The sequence below is a fragment of the Homalodisca vitripennis genome, chromosome 4 (genome assembly GCF_021130785.1).
Source record: "Homalodisca vitripennis isolate AUS2020 chromosome 4, UT_GWSS_2.1, whole genome shotgun sequence".
NCBI classification, from domain to species: domain Eukaryota; kingdom Metazoa; phylum Arthropoda; class Insecta; order Hemiptera; family Cicadellidae; genus Homalodisca; species Homalodisca vitripennis.
This window is the reverse complement of record NC_060210.1, coordinates 6,865,382-6,877,472: the sequence shown is the minus strand read 5'-3', so window position 1 is coordinate 6,877,472 and position 12,091 is coordinate 6,865,382. Positions and strand designations below refer to the sequence as shown.

General features: G+C 34.7%; 1 protein-coding gene across 1 annotated transcript in view; it reads left to right on the top strand.

Annotated features, from left to right (window-relative positions):
• LOC124358901 (homeobox protein HMX3-like) overlaps positions 1-8,852 on the top strand; it is a 113,447-nt gene extending 104,595 nt beyond the window's left edge. Inside the window, exons 2-3 of the mRNA XM_046811153.1 lie at positions 6,697-6,962; positions 8,185-8,852. Coding sequence (XP_046667109.1) covers positions 6,697-6,962; positions 8,185-8,304 — 386 coding nt within the window. The 3' untranslated portion in view covers positions 8,305-8,852. The remainder of the gene's footprint in view (positions 1-6,696; positions 6,963-8,184) is intronic.
• Positions 8,853-12,091: the final 3,239 nt, after the last annotated feature.

Here is a 12,091-nt window from a genome sequence, read left to right as displayed (position 1 = left end):
GACAATATTTCCGAGGACCGAGTGACTCCACTAATGCGGGATTGATACGGTCCTGCGGCCTCTTTGATCTCGCCGCCACCTCAGCGCGCCGCGCCGCGGGCCCTCTTGTCAGCAGAGTGCGGGGGGGAGAGGGGGAAGCACTCTCGCCAAAATATTGAAATAAAATAATACATCAAGTAAGGAGCGGCGTCTTTGTGTCAGGAGCAATTTGTTACTTTCCCATCTCCTCTCTCTGTAGTAGTTCTAAATGAGGTCTTCTAGTCGGGAAAAATAAGGGTCATAAGGATGTGCACTGCGGAATACCCGAAGAATTGCATATACACTTTCCGGAATAGTGTTTATAACTAAAAATGAGTATTTTCCTCTTCCAAAAATTAACTAATAACAATGCTGGGCTAGGATTTTCATTATTGCTTTGCAATAGTGACTCCAGTTTTAATAAAATAAAAATCATTTTACCAGCAAATAACAGAACTTATTTCATAATTTTCCTTAAAGAGTAATAAAATTTATGATGTTAACAATTCTTCAACCTAACTTAAAACATGTTTCATACAAACATTTTACAAATTGTTAAAATGTCTTTTTATGAACATTTTAAGAAGAAATAAACCTACACAATAAAAATAAGCTAAGTAACCAGGAAAATATACACACCTTGTAAACTTTTGTAATGTAAACATCTGTTATGGTATTTAATTTTAGAACAAAGATATCAAATACATACAGAATTGTGCACAGTTTTATCAATAAATCACTTCTCGCCCTACCCGCTTTGTCTGACAGCTGCTGGAGGACCTCCCAGAGGAAGACGCAGGATCATTGCATCTCAGGCAAAAAATAAATCACAGCCCATTAGAAAAACCAGCTAATTCATTAATCCCGCACGGCGACCGGTCCAGAGGCGGTTTGATATATCTGTTTCTAATACGCCGCCTTTTCACACGCGTAACTAATTCGGCGGAGGCCTTAACGCAAATTGCCGTCGAGTGGAAGTGGACGGTCCGCTATTGTCGAGGTGTTTCCCCGGTCGGTATCGGCAAATGAACTAGAATGATTGATTAATTTCAGTAGACCGCAGTGTGTGTGAGAGAGAGGAGAGCGGCACCTCACAACAAATTGTATTTCACACTCGCTTAGCGGCCCTTTGAGTGGAGGCCGGCCGACAAAAACCGCAGCGCCGAGCTGAGTGTTTAACTCCCCGGTCAGCCGATCCCGCCGCGGCGCGAGAGGCGCAGGATCGCCTGTAACAGTGTCGCCAACAACAATGGCATTCTTGTTGACATTCTCCTCACAATCGACTTCTATTGTTGTCGATGCGATGAAAGCGTTTACCGGGGCTACGGGCGTAACCGGGACCTTGATGGCGACAAGAGGCTCCGAAAGCGAGCCGCTAAGTACGGCCTTTGTTGGTCGCGATTTACTCTGAGGTCACGGGCACGGCTTCTTCCTGGTAAGTGTGATGATAGCAGGTGAAAAGGGGTGCGGTATAGGCTAAATAGCGGGAAATACTATGTGAGTCAGTTTGAAAGTTTCTGACTCTTAAGGAAGCTAAATTTATTTCTAAGTCCTGAAACCGTATTCCCAAGAACAACGTCGATTAAAGCAGATAAGAAGTTAACCAAAAACGCTTTAATCAAATTGTATTTCATAGTTATCTGACGTAATATGTACAAGTACGATAAAGATCGACTTTTCTTTTCAATTAATAAAAAGTCTATAGCTGACACTGGTTTATCAAAAGCCTCTCACGAGTATCTAGCTCGATATTGCAACAAATATGTATGAGAAAGTGGCAGAAATGTAAAAAATTATTGATTTTCCAGGGTGTAAAAGATAAAGCAAGTTATATTCAGAGAGCTCCTAGAGTTTAGCTTTCTTGTGTGCATAAATTATCGGGTAAACTCTTCGCGTTGTGGTCGAAGGACACTTAACAGAATAGAACTATTAGCTTTAAGGTTTAATCTAGAAATATTCTTATTCAAATAGATCTTAAGCCATTATAATTTAGTGGCTAGCAATAAATTGTAGAGTTTATTTGAATTAAATTAGTTTATGCATTAGTTGTAACTATGATGCGTGTTTTCGGTCCTTACGGTGCCGGATCGCAAACAAACCAAATTAAATTATTTGGACTGAAGAAACATACGGTACTTTTATCGAGCAGTTGTAGTCCGTGTAGTCCGAGTTGATCATCGCTGCAAACCGAGGCCGCCGGTGTAGGTAGCGACTAGCGAGGCAGCACGAGCGGTCGCTTGTTATATGTAAATGACACCGCGCGGGCCGGCCAGCGGTTATTCTATTACGTAGCGGTGCCGGCCAAACCAGAAGGTGACTTACGGCGTCATTAGGCGAGCCACATCTCACCTCCAGAACCCCGCGGCCACGGCTCTTACTCTACTGTCGGCCTCGTTCAATCGGTTCTGCCGCCTTGCCTCGCCTCGCCTCGCCTGACATTTCGCCGAAACTGCAATGTTTACTGCGACCAGTTCTCCCCGGGGTGTCACCACCATTTTCGATTAGCGCTTAAATTTGTATAGTTTTAAACGTAACTAATTTCTGATATTGAAAATTATTCCATATATTAATACAAATCTGTACGCCGTTTGGGTTATCAATACGTTTTCAACTGTTGTATTCAATTTTACACTGACTCCGCCATCTTGTTTCTTCCGTGACGATTGCCATTTGCTATTTGCCTCTGGTCAGTCGTAGGTGGTTGGTAGACGAATGCAGACGTATTGTGGCCTGTATTCTGTAGTTCAGTTTTAATGATTAGTGTTGTAGTATATAGTTTTTCATTAAGTGCATGTTTTAGAGTTAGTGAAGTTGACACACAACATGGTGGTTGTGATTCCTGACCTAGGCCTTTCACAACGCTTTAGTATGATTGGTTTATTCCTAGTTTGTAATTATTTATTAGGTTAGTTATTAACCTGATTTATGTCCGGAAAAATCCTGTTTCCTTCACAATCCTTCCATCGTCAAAAATAAACTTCAAACAAAGAAGGGTACCCAATACACGTTATTATTTTAAGTGTATACGTGGAATTTAACGGAATTTAGCTAGAACACTTATGCAAGAACGGTGGGTAGCGGGAACTAACTGTTGAATTAATACGATTTGCACGATCCCAGCAATATTCATTAAAACGTAATGGACTGTCTAACAAAAAGTGTCTTGAGATTAAACATTGTTAATTATTTATGTATTGTTTTATGTAGGCTACATAATTTTTTAAATGTCCGGTTTAGAGAAGTTACATCACCCTGTAAGTGAATGACAGACCGTCTGCCTCTCACTCATCATGTAGAGGCCAGGCAAGTTTATGTCGGCGATAAAAAGGAATGCAAGGGCTTTGACCATGAAGTATGAAGTCAGCAGGAACAATTGTATTGTCCTCACAGTGCAATGCCAGGTATAGGATTCCTTACTAATCACGCATCACACACGCACACACGCGTGCGCACGGGCAACATAAATACTTGTTACAGGAACTCACAGTTATTTATGAACACGTTCAATGGGACAAAATAAAGAGTGTGGTGAATCGGCTGCGATTATGAGGCTGTGAAATATTACGATATGAATGACAGAGGGGCGGCCCGCTCCGCTTTGTTCTCAGCCGCCGACCGCTCCACACCGCTGCCACAAAATACTGGTCTACAACAACATTACCAACTTGGGGCATGAAGCGTACAAGAGAGTGCCACCTGCAGTCGCAGCGATACAGAAACAAAACAGCTTCACTACATCGAACCATTTAGCACTTGTCTAGTGCCAATATCAAAATAAACCTGCAATGTTTTTGTACTGCAATTTAAACACCAATGTTCGAACAATGATGTTTGTTTGTGCATAAAAAGTAAACCCTAAAACGTATGGATAGGCTGTAAGCAATCAAACAAATGGCGTTGGACATCCAAAGTTCCAAAACCGCACTCGCTGCATGCTGGTGATTAAAGGAAACATTCCTCCAGATGCACCGAGGACGAAAAGGTGTCTGGTACACGTCACCCAAGTGGTTCATACTACACATATGTATCAAGGAAAAACGTTCAGACTTTTACGATTTTGGGGTTAAGTGAGGACATCCTACTGTGCCGTACTACTGATGAAAGGAACGTCTCTCAGTTATAGGTCCTCTCAAAGCACGAAGTTTTGTAGCGCGTAAGGCGGACATCCAGCAACCAGAGTTGTGTATTTCGTGGCGAACTCGATGATTAACATCAGACCCAATATTTGGCTTCTATTTCTCATGTGTCAATACTTGTACATTAGTTAAAATAGCAAACTGTCCGAGTATTGCCCGACTTAGGTACTGATGACGGCGTACTACGGAGTAATCTATCCACACCTCTCCTATGGATTGGCTTTGTGGGGAGGTTGCTCCAATAAAAACTTTTTAAAAGTCTTCGTTCTCCAAAAAAGGAGCAGTCAGAATCGTTGCCAAGTTGCAAAAGAGAGAGTCGTGCAGAAGTTGCAAAAGTTTGAGACTGTTGACACTACACTGCCTCTATATATTAAAGACATGTATATTTTTCAAGTTAAAATGTGCCAAAGTAAGAGATAGAGCCGCAATAGGGGCAGGTAATACTAACTGGGAACTGGGAGACACAGAACGGAAGCTTGCCATCACAAAAATTAGTTCAATTTGTCAACAGTTTGCCAAAATCACTCAAAAGTGCTCCAATGCTCGCACAAAACTCAAAACTCGTCTGGAAATTGCGTTGATTGCAAAAGCATTCTACAGCACAGACAAGTCCTTGGCTTATCAATGGGAGACCGCAGAATTGGCAGACTGACCAGGTGCTGAATTGGGACGATTGGAATGAATGAGAATGAGTAAATGTAGAAATTAATTGCACGTTTTAGATGGATTTAGGCGGAAGAATGAATGAAAATCGTATATACCGCTACCATAAAAAATTTATGGTTTTTCTGACGATTGCCATACTATGTCAAATTGTCTTTGCAATAAAAAGATTATTATTATTAAAGGTTTGATGCATGGTGACATAGTCTCAAGGTTATTTCTTTTAATATTCCTGTCCTTCATCAGTTCCTGTTTATTGGGAGACATCAACGCACTGTAGTACAGAAGTCGTGGTAAAAATGTTATAGATCTTACATTATTTGAGTTGATACGGATGTACTTAATTTACATTTAAGAGTAAGAGAACGTTACATCTAGTAGTGAGTGAACTCTACTACTAGGGTCGGATATGCGAGGTCAGACTACTACGCTGTGTACAGTCTGCAGTACGCTAATCACGGACGACAGCTGACAACCGAGCTCGTTGTCCTCGTCATGTCTCCAAGCGAACAATACACCACGGCCCGCCAGTCATCCTCTGATTAAATCATGACACTACTCAACACCTCTGCCGCGTGCCATGCCGACATGCCGAGCCGTTCAAGATGTTGAGTTGTTATGAAACCATCGCGGTTCGTTAATGGTTGTTATTGTCGGATAATCCACCGTGAACTTTATGGAATCTGAAGCCGCCAGTAGTTTTCACCTAAAAAGTTTACAGCTATGAGATTCGCTTTTCGTCATTTTAGTTCCAAACTGTTTGAATTGAAACAGAAGGTTGAAAATGTGTGAGCTTTGATAGTGTTTGAAACTCTTTATTTGCATGGTTAGTGTTATTCAAAATATGGAGAGTGAAGGACGTAAATGTAGCTGCAAGTGCTTGTTACATTTGCACTATCCAGAGAGCACTAAGAGGATTCTGGATAACTCCTCATCACGAGCTAGGACCCAATATAGTGGGAGTGGACTTTCAGCAGATCTGGACAGGGATGGTATTGATTTCCTGTCAGGAGAATTGAGGATAGCAGTTTGAGAATGACAAGCAGTAACTTTGAACATCTCATACTTCAAGTATGGCAGAAGTTTGCTAGGACCTATAAAGAAAACAAGGTTTCGGCATTTTACCGACTATCAGGGAAATAATGAGATTCGTTTCGCAACTCAAAGATTTCTTTTAGTTAGAAAGGGCTGCACCAAACTTTCAAATCGTATTTTGAAATATTTCAAACTTTCTCCGAAATTTTCAAACATTTTAGTTGCGAACTGATGTATAAACGTGGCTCTTTAAAATAGAAGCATCCAATTGTAATCGTTATATAGAAGTGGTAATGGATTTCTTAATGAGGAAAGTGACAAATTGGCTATAGAACGGTTTAAGGGATCTCCAAGACTTTACCGTAATCTATAGGGAGTAAGGCTCCATTTTGTTCCTTAAATAGTTCTTGACTCTTATTTTTGTTGAGTATGACCTTCCAGCAGTACATGTCAGCAATACTAAATTATTTAAATAATAATAATAGTTTAATAAAAAAGTAATTGAACATTTTTGTGGTCTGGACCTCTTGCACCCCCTCACTGGCTACATCGTTGGATTAAGCCTACCTAGCAACATCTCTGTAAGACTATGTTGGATTACTGAAGTTATTTCTGCTAACCTCCTTCCTCAGAAATGATTTTGCCAGTTTATTACTTTCTCGCTGACACTTATCTAATAATGTAGCTTACTTCTACTTAGATAAGTGTTTAAACAAGTAATTCAAAAGCGATTTGGTTTGAAGCAGGATAATAATTTACACAAAACATATATAATCAAAAACAATACTTAGTATTTCCTTGAATTAAACAATTTAGATAGCTGATGTATATTTTTCTGTTTCAGAGGGTCAGCCGAACCATCTGAATCTGTTCAACAGCCGACAACAGCCGAAGAAGAAACGTAAGTCAAGGACAGCCTTCACCAACCACCAGATCTTCGAGCTCGAGAAGAGGTTCCTCTACCAGAAGTACCTTTCGCCCGCCGACCGGGACGAGATAGCCGCCCAGCTGGGCCTCACCAACGCCCAGGTGATCACGTGGTTCCAAAATCGCCGAGCCAAGCTCAAGCGGGACATGGAGGAACTGAAGAAGGACGTCGAGTCTACCAAGGTATGTTAGGCAAGTAATCTGTATCTTTCATTCACTCCTATTCAAGTTAGAATAATACCGTAGAAAAGCCCGTTTCCATGCTTCCCCATAGCATCAAGTTTAGGTCTTAAGGGTCGTTCGTAGTGAAAAGACCCTGAGGTTTTCCCCTATAAACGATGACAAATCTCATGCACTTCACGGCCTTATTTGTGATCGCAGTGGTATGGGGGATGTCTCATTTTAAAGTGATAGCTATTTCATCCTAATATTAAAATTTAAAGTTCGAAATAGTTAAAACATTTAAAAATGAAAGTTAATTAAAAATATCAAAAAATTAAACACATTTGAAATGGGTATCATTTACATAATTAAAAGGAGACATGTCCACAACGACTAAGAATAAGGTCAAAAAAATGAATGAGGATTATAATGGTTCTTATGGGGCTGCAATGTAAATGGTCGCCAGTACATCCAGCTATTGAGTTTAGACAGAGCAGATTAGAGTAATGTATGACTAAATCACTTTTCATCAGTATTAACAATCTGGTGCTTTATCAACACTCCTTGCTCTTATTGTTGAGTGGTGAATTATAAACAAGAGTCAGCCCAGCTCTTAGATGAGCCATACTACTTAATTTTGAAATTTTAAATTGAAGTAAATTTCAGTAACAATATTTAATGGACGAAGATAGACCAAAATAGTAAATTTGAATTTGTTTTTTAATATGGCCTATCTTATATTCAATGTACTTGGAATCCATAAATCCATTGTTAAGAAGTGTTTTCTACGATCGTTTCATTAGAATTTTAAATATGTATCGCCGAAAATAGAGCATTATCACATACACAACATATACTAGTTTTCAGAATCACATTTTTCAATGAAAAACATACAAGAATTGAATAGCTTAAAATATAATGTACAATTAGTTTTTAAATTTTTTAATGTATCAAAGATTAGCAAACTGTTACTTTTTTCACTACCAAATATTTAGGACTGGCTTTACTTACACAAGATATTATATTACATTTTTGGTAAACACATTTTGAAATTTAAAATATATAGCATCTAGTTTTTCGTTATTAAAAATATTGTATGTTGTATTGTGTTTATTTTTATAGTTATAAAAGAAAAGTCACAAATAATATTTTATCATATAATGTACAATATTTAATTGATTGACACGAATTTATTAAATGTTTATAATTATTGTAAAGTAATTTAGATTGTTTATCGTTTCAGGTGCTGAACGCCCATAAGTCCTTCCTGGAGAACGTACAAAATCTCGGAATCCTGAAGAAGAAGTCAGTGGTGAGCGCTGGAGCAGAAGACAAACCTATGAACGTTGTCATGGAGAAGTGAATAACGCCAAACTGAACTGTCTCTGAAAAATAATAAATTTGTGTTATGAACGTCCCTCAAAAATTTACCGTTTCTTCAGTGTTCATTCTAATATTAATGTTATAGTAATGTGAATAATTCATGAGTTCAACGATTCTAAAATTAAGTTAATACTGCAAGTAATGTTGAAGTGACCTTAAATTAATTTCCTCAGATTGTTAAGTTAGTCAAAATATTATTATATTATTTTAATGATTCCTAGCTGGCATAACATTTTTTGTAATATTAAGTCCACAAATAATTACTTTTGTAATAGAATAAAAAGTATTTTTTTCTTCGATGTTATTTTTATTTTGCTAGCAAGAAACTCGTGGATTTTGTATTTTACTGAATTGTTCTCCAATCGAAAGGCGAAATAGTTTGTAAAGACATATCATATAGAGATTCCAAAAGGAAATTATATTTTGGACCTGAAAATAAACAATAAAGTTTGACTAAACATAAAATATATTACATCTGTTTATTTACATTATAATATATATATACACATATAAATACATATATATATATATATATATATATATATATATATATATATATATAAGTATGTATGTATGTATATATATTTTTTTCTACCCAATTAAAAAAACAGTTTAAGTTAAAGAATGCAGTTTATTTTAATGGCCAAAATTAATACTAAATATAAACTTAAACTTGTCTAATATTACTATTATTTTTTATAGCTTTGTTGTACTACAACTTAGGCACATTCAAAATATTAATTCAGTCAAATAAAATAGAACGCTAAGACTTTAAGCTATGAGTACAGTACAGCTCAAAGAAAACAATAATGACACGAATTGTAATGCCTAATTTTGTTAAGATGAGATGAAAAATATGTAATGAACTAAAATATAACAGTTATCATCTATAACATTTATATGATTTTATATGTTTACTTACGTACTTTAAATGTATCGTAAATGTGGATTTCGTTCTTAATCTTTAATCTTCAGATGAAGGAAATTTATATCGTTATGATTTGGTGATTCAAAAAAATATTTTTGATATTACATCCATTTTTAAAATTTTTACATTTCAAAGTGACTACTTTTTTAAAAACGATGCTCTTCATTGAGTTTTTTAGCAATGGGTTTTTATGAAATACACAAAATTATTTTAGAAATCATGTTTTTTTGGAACAGTTTTGTTTGTTTGATGATACACTTCAAATTCTCAAAATGTATTTACTTTACTTATATACTATATTATCTTGTTCATCTACATTAGGTCTTTGTAATATAGTTAAATTATTTATTTAATATATTTGTTTCCTTATTACACTATGATTAAATAAATAACGTTTTATTAAATAACGGAAGAAAACAATTCCGTTAGCGTTTTAATGAAATACTTCTTAAATGTTCCTGTTGCTATTTAAACAGTACACTGGTGATATATAGCCATCTACGACCTATATAGTATTATTTTTATTGGACTTGTGTGACTAAGCAATGTTCAACAACAACATGAAAGTCCATATTGACATATGTAGTAAGTGCTAACAGATGGAACAATTTTAATACTGAAGGTGAAATTACATGTATGTCTCGATGTTGATGAATTCGTGTTAAGTACTAAGTTCCTTAATGTACTTAATGTATTATGTTTTACTGTATATATAATACTGTAGTATTATTTATAACTATAGAACTTAGTTTGTCCATATTATTATCATAATCGATTTGTAAATACGAATACTCGAATTTAACGGCCACGTGTACTTAATATTTGTGCATATTTTTTATTTCACAACTGTTATAGTAAAACTTGAAAAATATGTTTAATTTATAAAATAAAAAAAATAAAAATGAAAGTAAAAAAACCACGAATTAAAAGTAATAAAAATTTAGTAAATAATTACGTAGCAATACATCCAGTTTTTAAATACACGCTTTGTTAAATTAGTTTTTATTGGCAGTCTATTTAAGTTATTGATACTTAAAAATGTAAAAAAATATTACATCGGTTTTTATTTTGAATTAAAAGTACCACAACGAATTATAATTTTCTCTATTAGGTTGTTTAATTAAATGTTTAAATAGTGTAAATAAAGATGCTTGTATATAAAAGTATTAAATATATTAAAGTATAATATTGTATATACTTTCTGTTAGTTGTGTATTATCAGTATTATTTATGTACAACTGTGCAATCATGTACAAATTTTGCTGTACAGAATCTTTTTTAGTATTTATTGACTTCTACTATCTGGCAGCTACTTAACATTTAGAGACTACTTGGCAAATAGTTTTTGAAATAAATATTGTTATTATTGAGAAAAACGTTGACTTTTATTAATAAAACAATTGCTTTTTTTGCTATTTATGTGTTATATAATACTAAATTTGTTCAATGTTTAATAATAGTTTATAAAAGGATTGATTTTTGCAATGTATAATCATACACATGTTTTATACGTGAAATTGTGTATTTTAAACTCCTCCAGGCTGAAATATTTTGACATAAATTTTCATATTTTTAGCTTCATTACTAAGAGTGCCATTTCCTTTGTGGTTTACAAAATATTTATGAACAGTGATTTTTACAATAAGGTATTAGTTATAAATTTATTTCATTATTGATGGCTAAGTATATTTTTATTTGTTCAGTCGGTTATTCCAGAGAATATTAAAACTCTTATCTTAAAATACTATAGGTGTTTTTTCATACGAATTTCAAATGTTATTAATACGATAAGAACTTACTATCGAAGTTGAGTTCCTGCCACGCTGTAGATCATAGTGCAATAGTGTAGCTTATGTGTATACTTTGTATATAACTTGTCATTCAATTGAATAAAAAGCTCTTTATTAGTGTATTCTAAGCTCCAGTGTATTTTCATTCCATATGACCCTCTGCACAGGTTAAGAAGTATGGACTTGAGGCATATAATGGTTATTCAATTGGAGCTGTATACTCTTATTAACAGTCCCGATTCTAAAATGAATAACCTAGTTGTGCTGGATGTTTATGTACCTAATAAGCAAATAAATGTGTAAGAATTCATGAAAGTTTCAATAAATATCAAAGTAATATAAGTAATGGAAATAATGAATTAATACACTCTCTATACTGGAAATTAATTAAACATGAGAAAATAAGTTAACAAACATTCTCAAATATGTTTTATATAACTAAAAACCTTATGATCTGTTAAAAATATTAAATTAAACAAAAAAGATGAATTATTGAAACATTTTACTATTGATTTCAAAAGATAAATGTGTTCACTTTTAAATATGGAAAATTACATTTCAATTCTTAAATAAAGAATATTACATGCTCAAATTTACTCACTAAGTAACTAATAATTCAATATTTTAGCTGTACCGTTAAACATTAAAAGAGTTTAAAGTTTATTTTCATTCACTTCGAACTCATTACTACATACAACATGCATAAGACAAGAATGAATATATTCAACTTTTTTCCAACAAATCACCTAATTTCTTAAATATGTAAATTCTGAAAATTCTGTAGTTGTTTTCGGTAACTAAAACTGCATTACTTTGCAGTACTTAAAGCGTAAATGACTAATTATTAACTGCTTGCTTATCTCGGTAACTTATTACAGTTGTTTGCTTAGTTCTGTTATTTAATTTTTTTTCTATCTCGTGAAATAGCAAAGAACATCATTAGAGTAAAAAAATAAATTGTGGGATCATTCATAGAACAACAATATTTGTTCAATATTGCACCTCCAGAAATCCCTTACAGGGCATTTTAATAATCTGGAAACACTCTT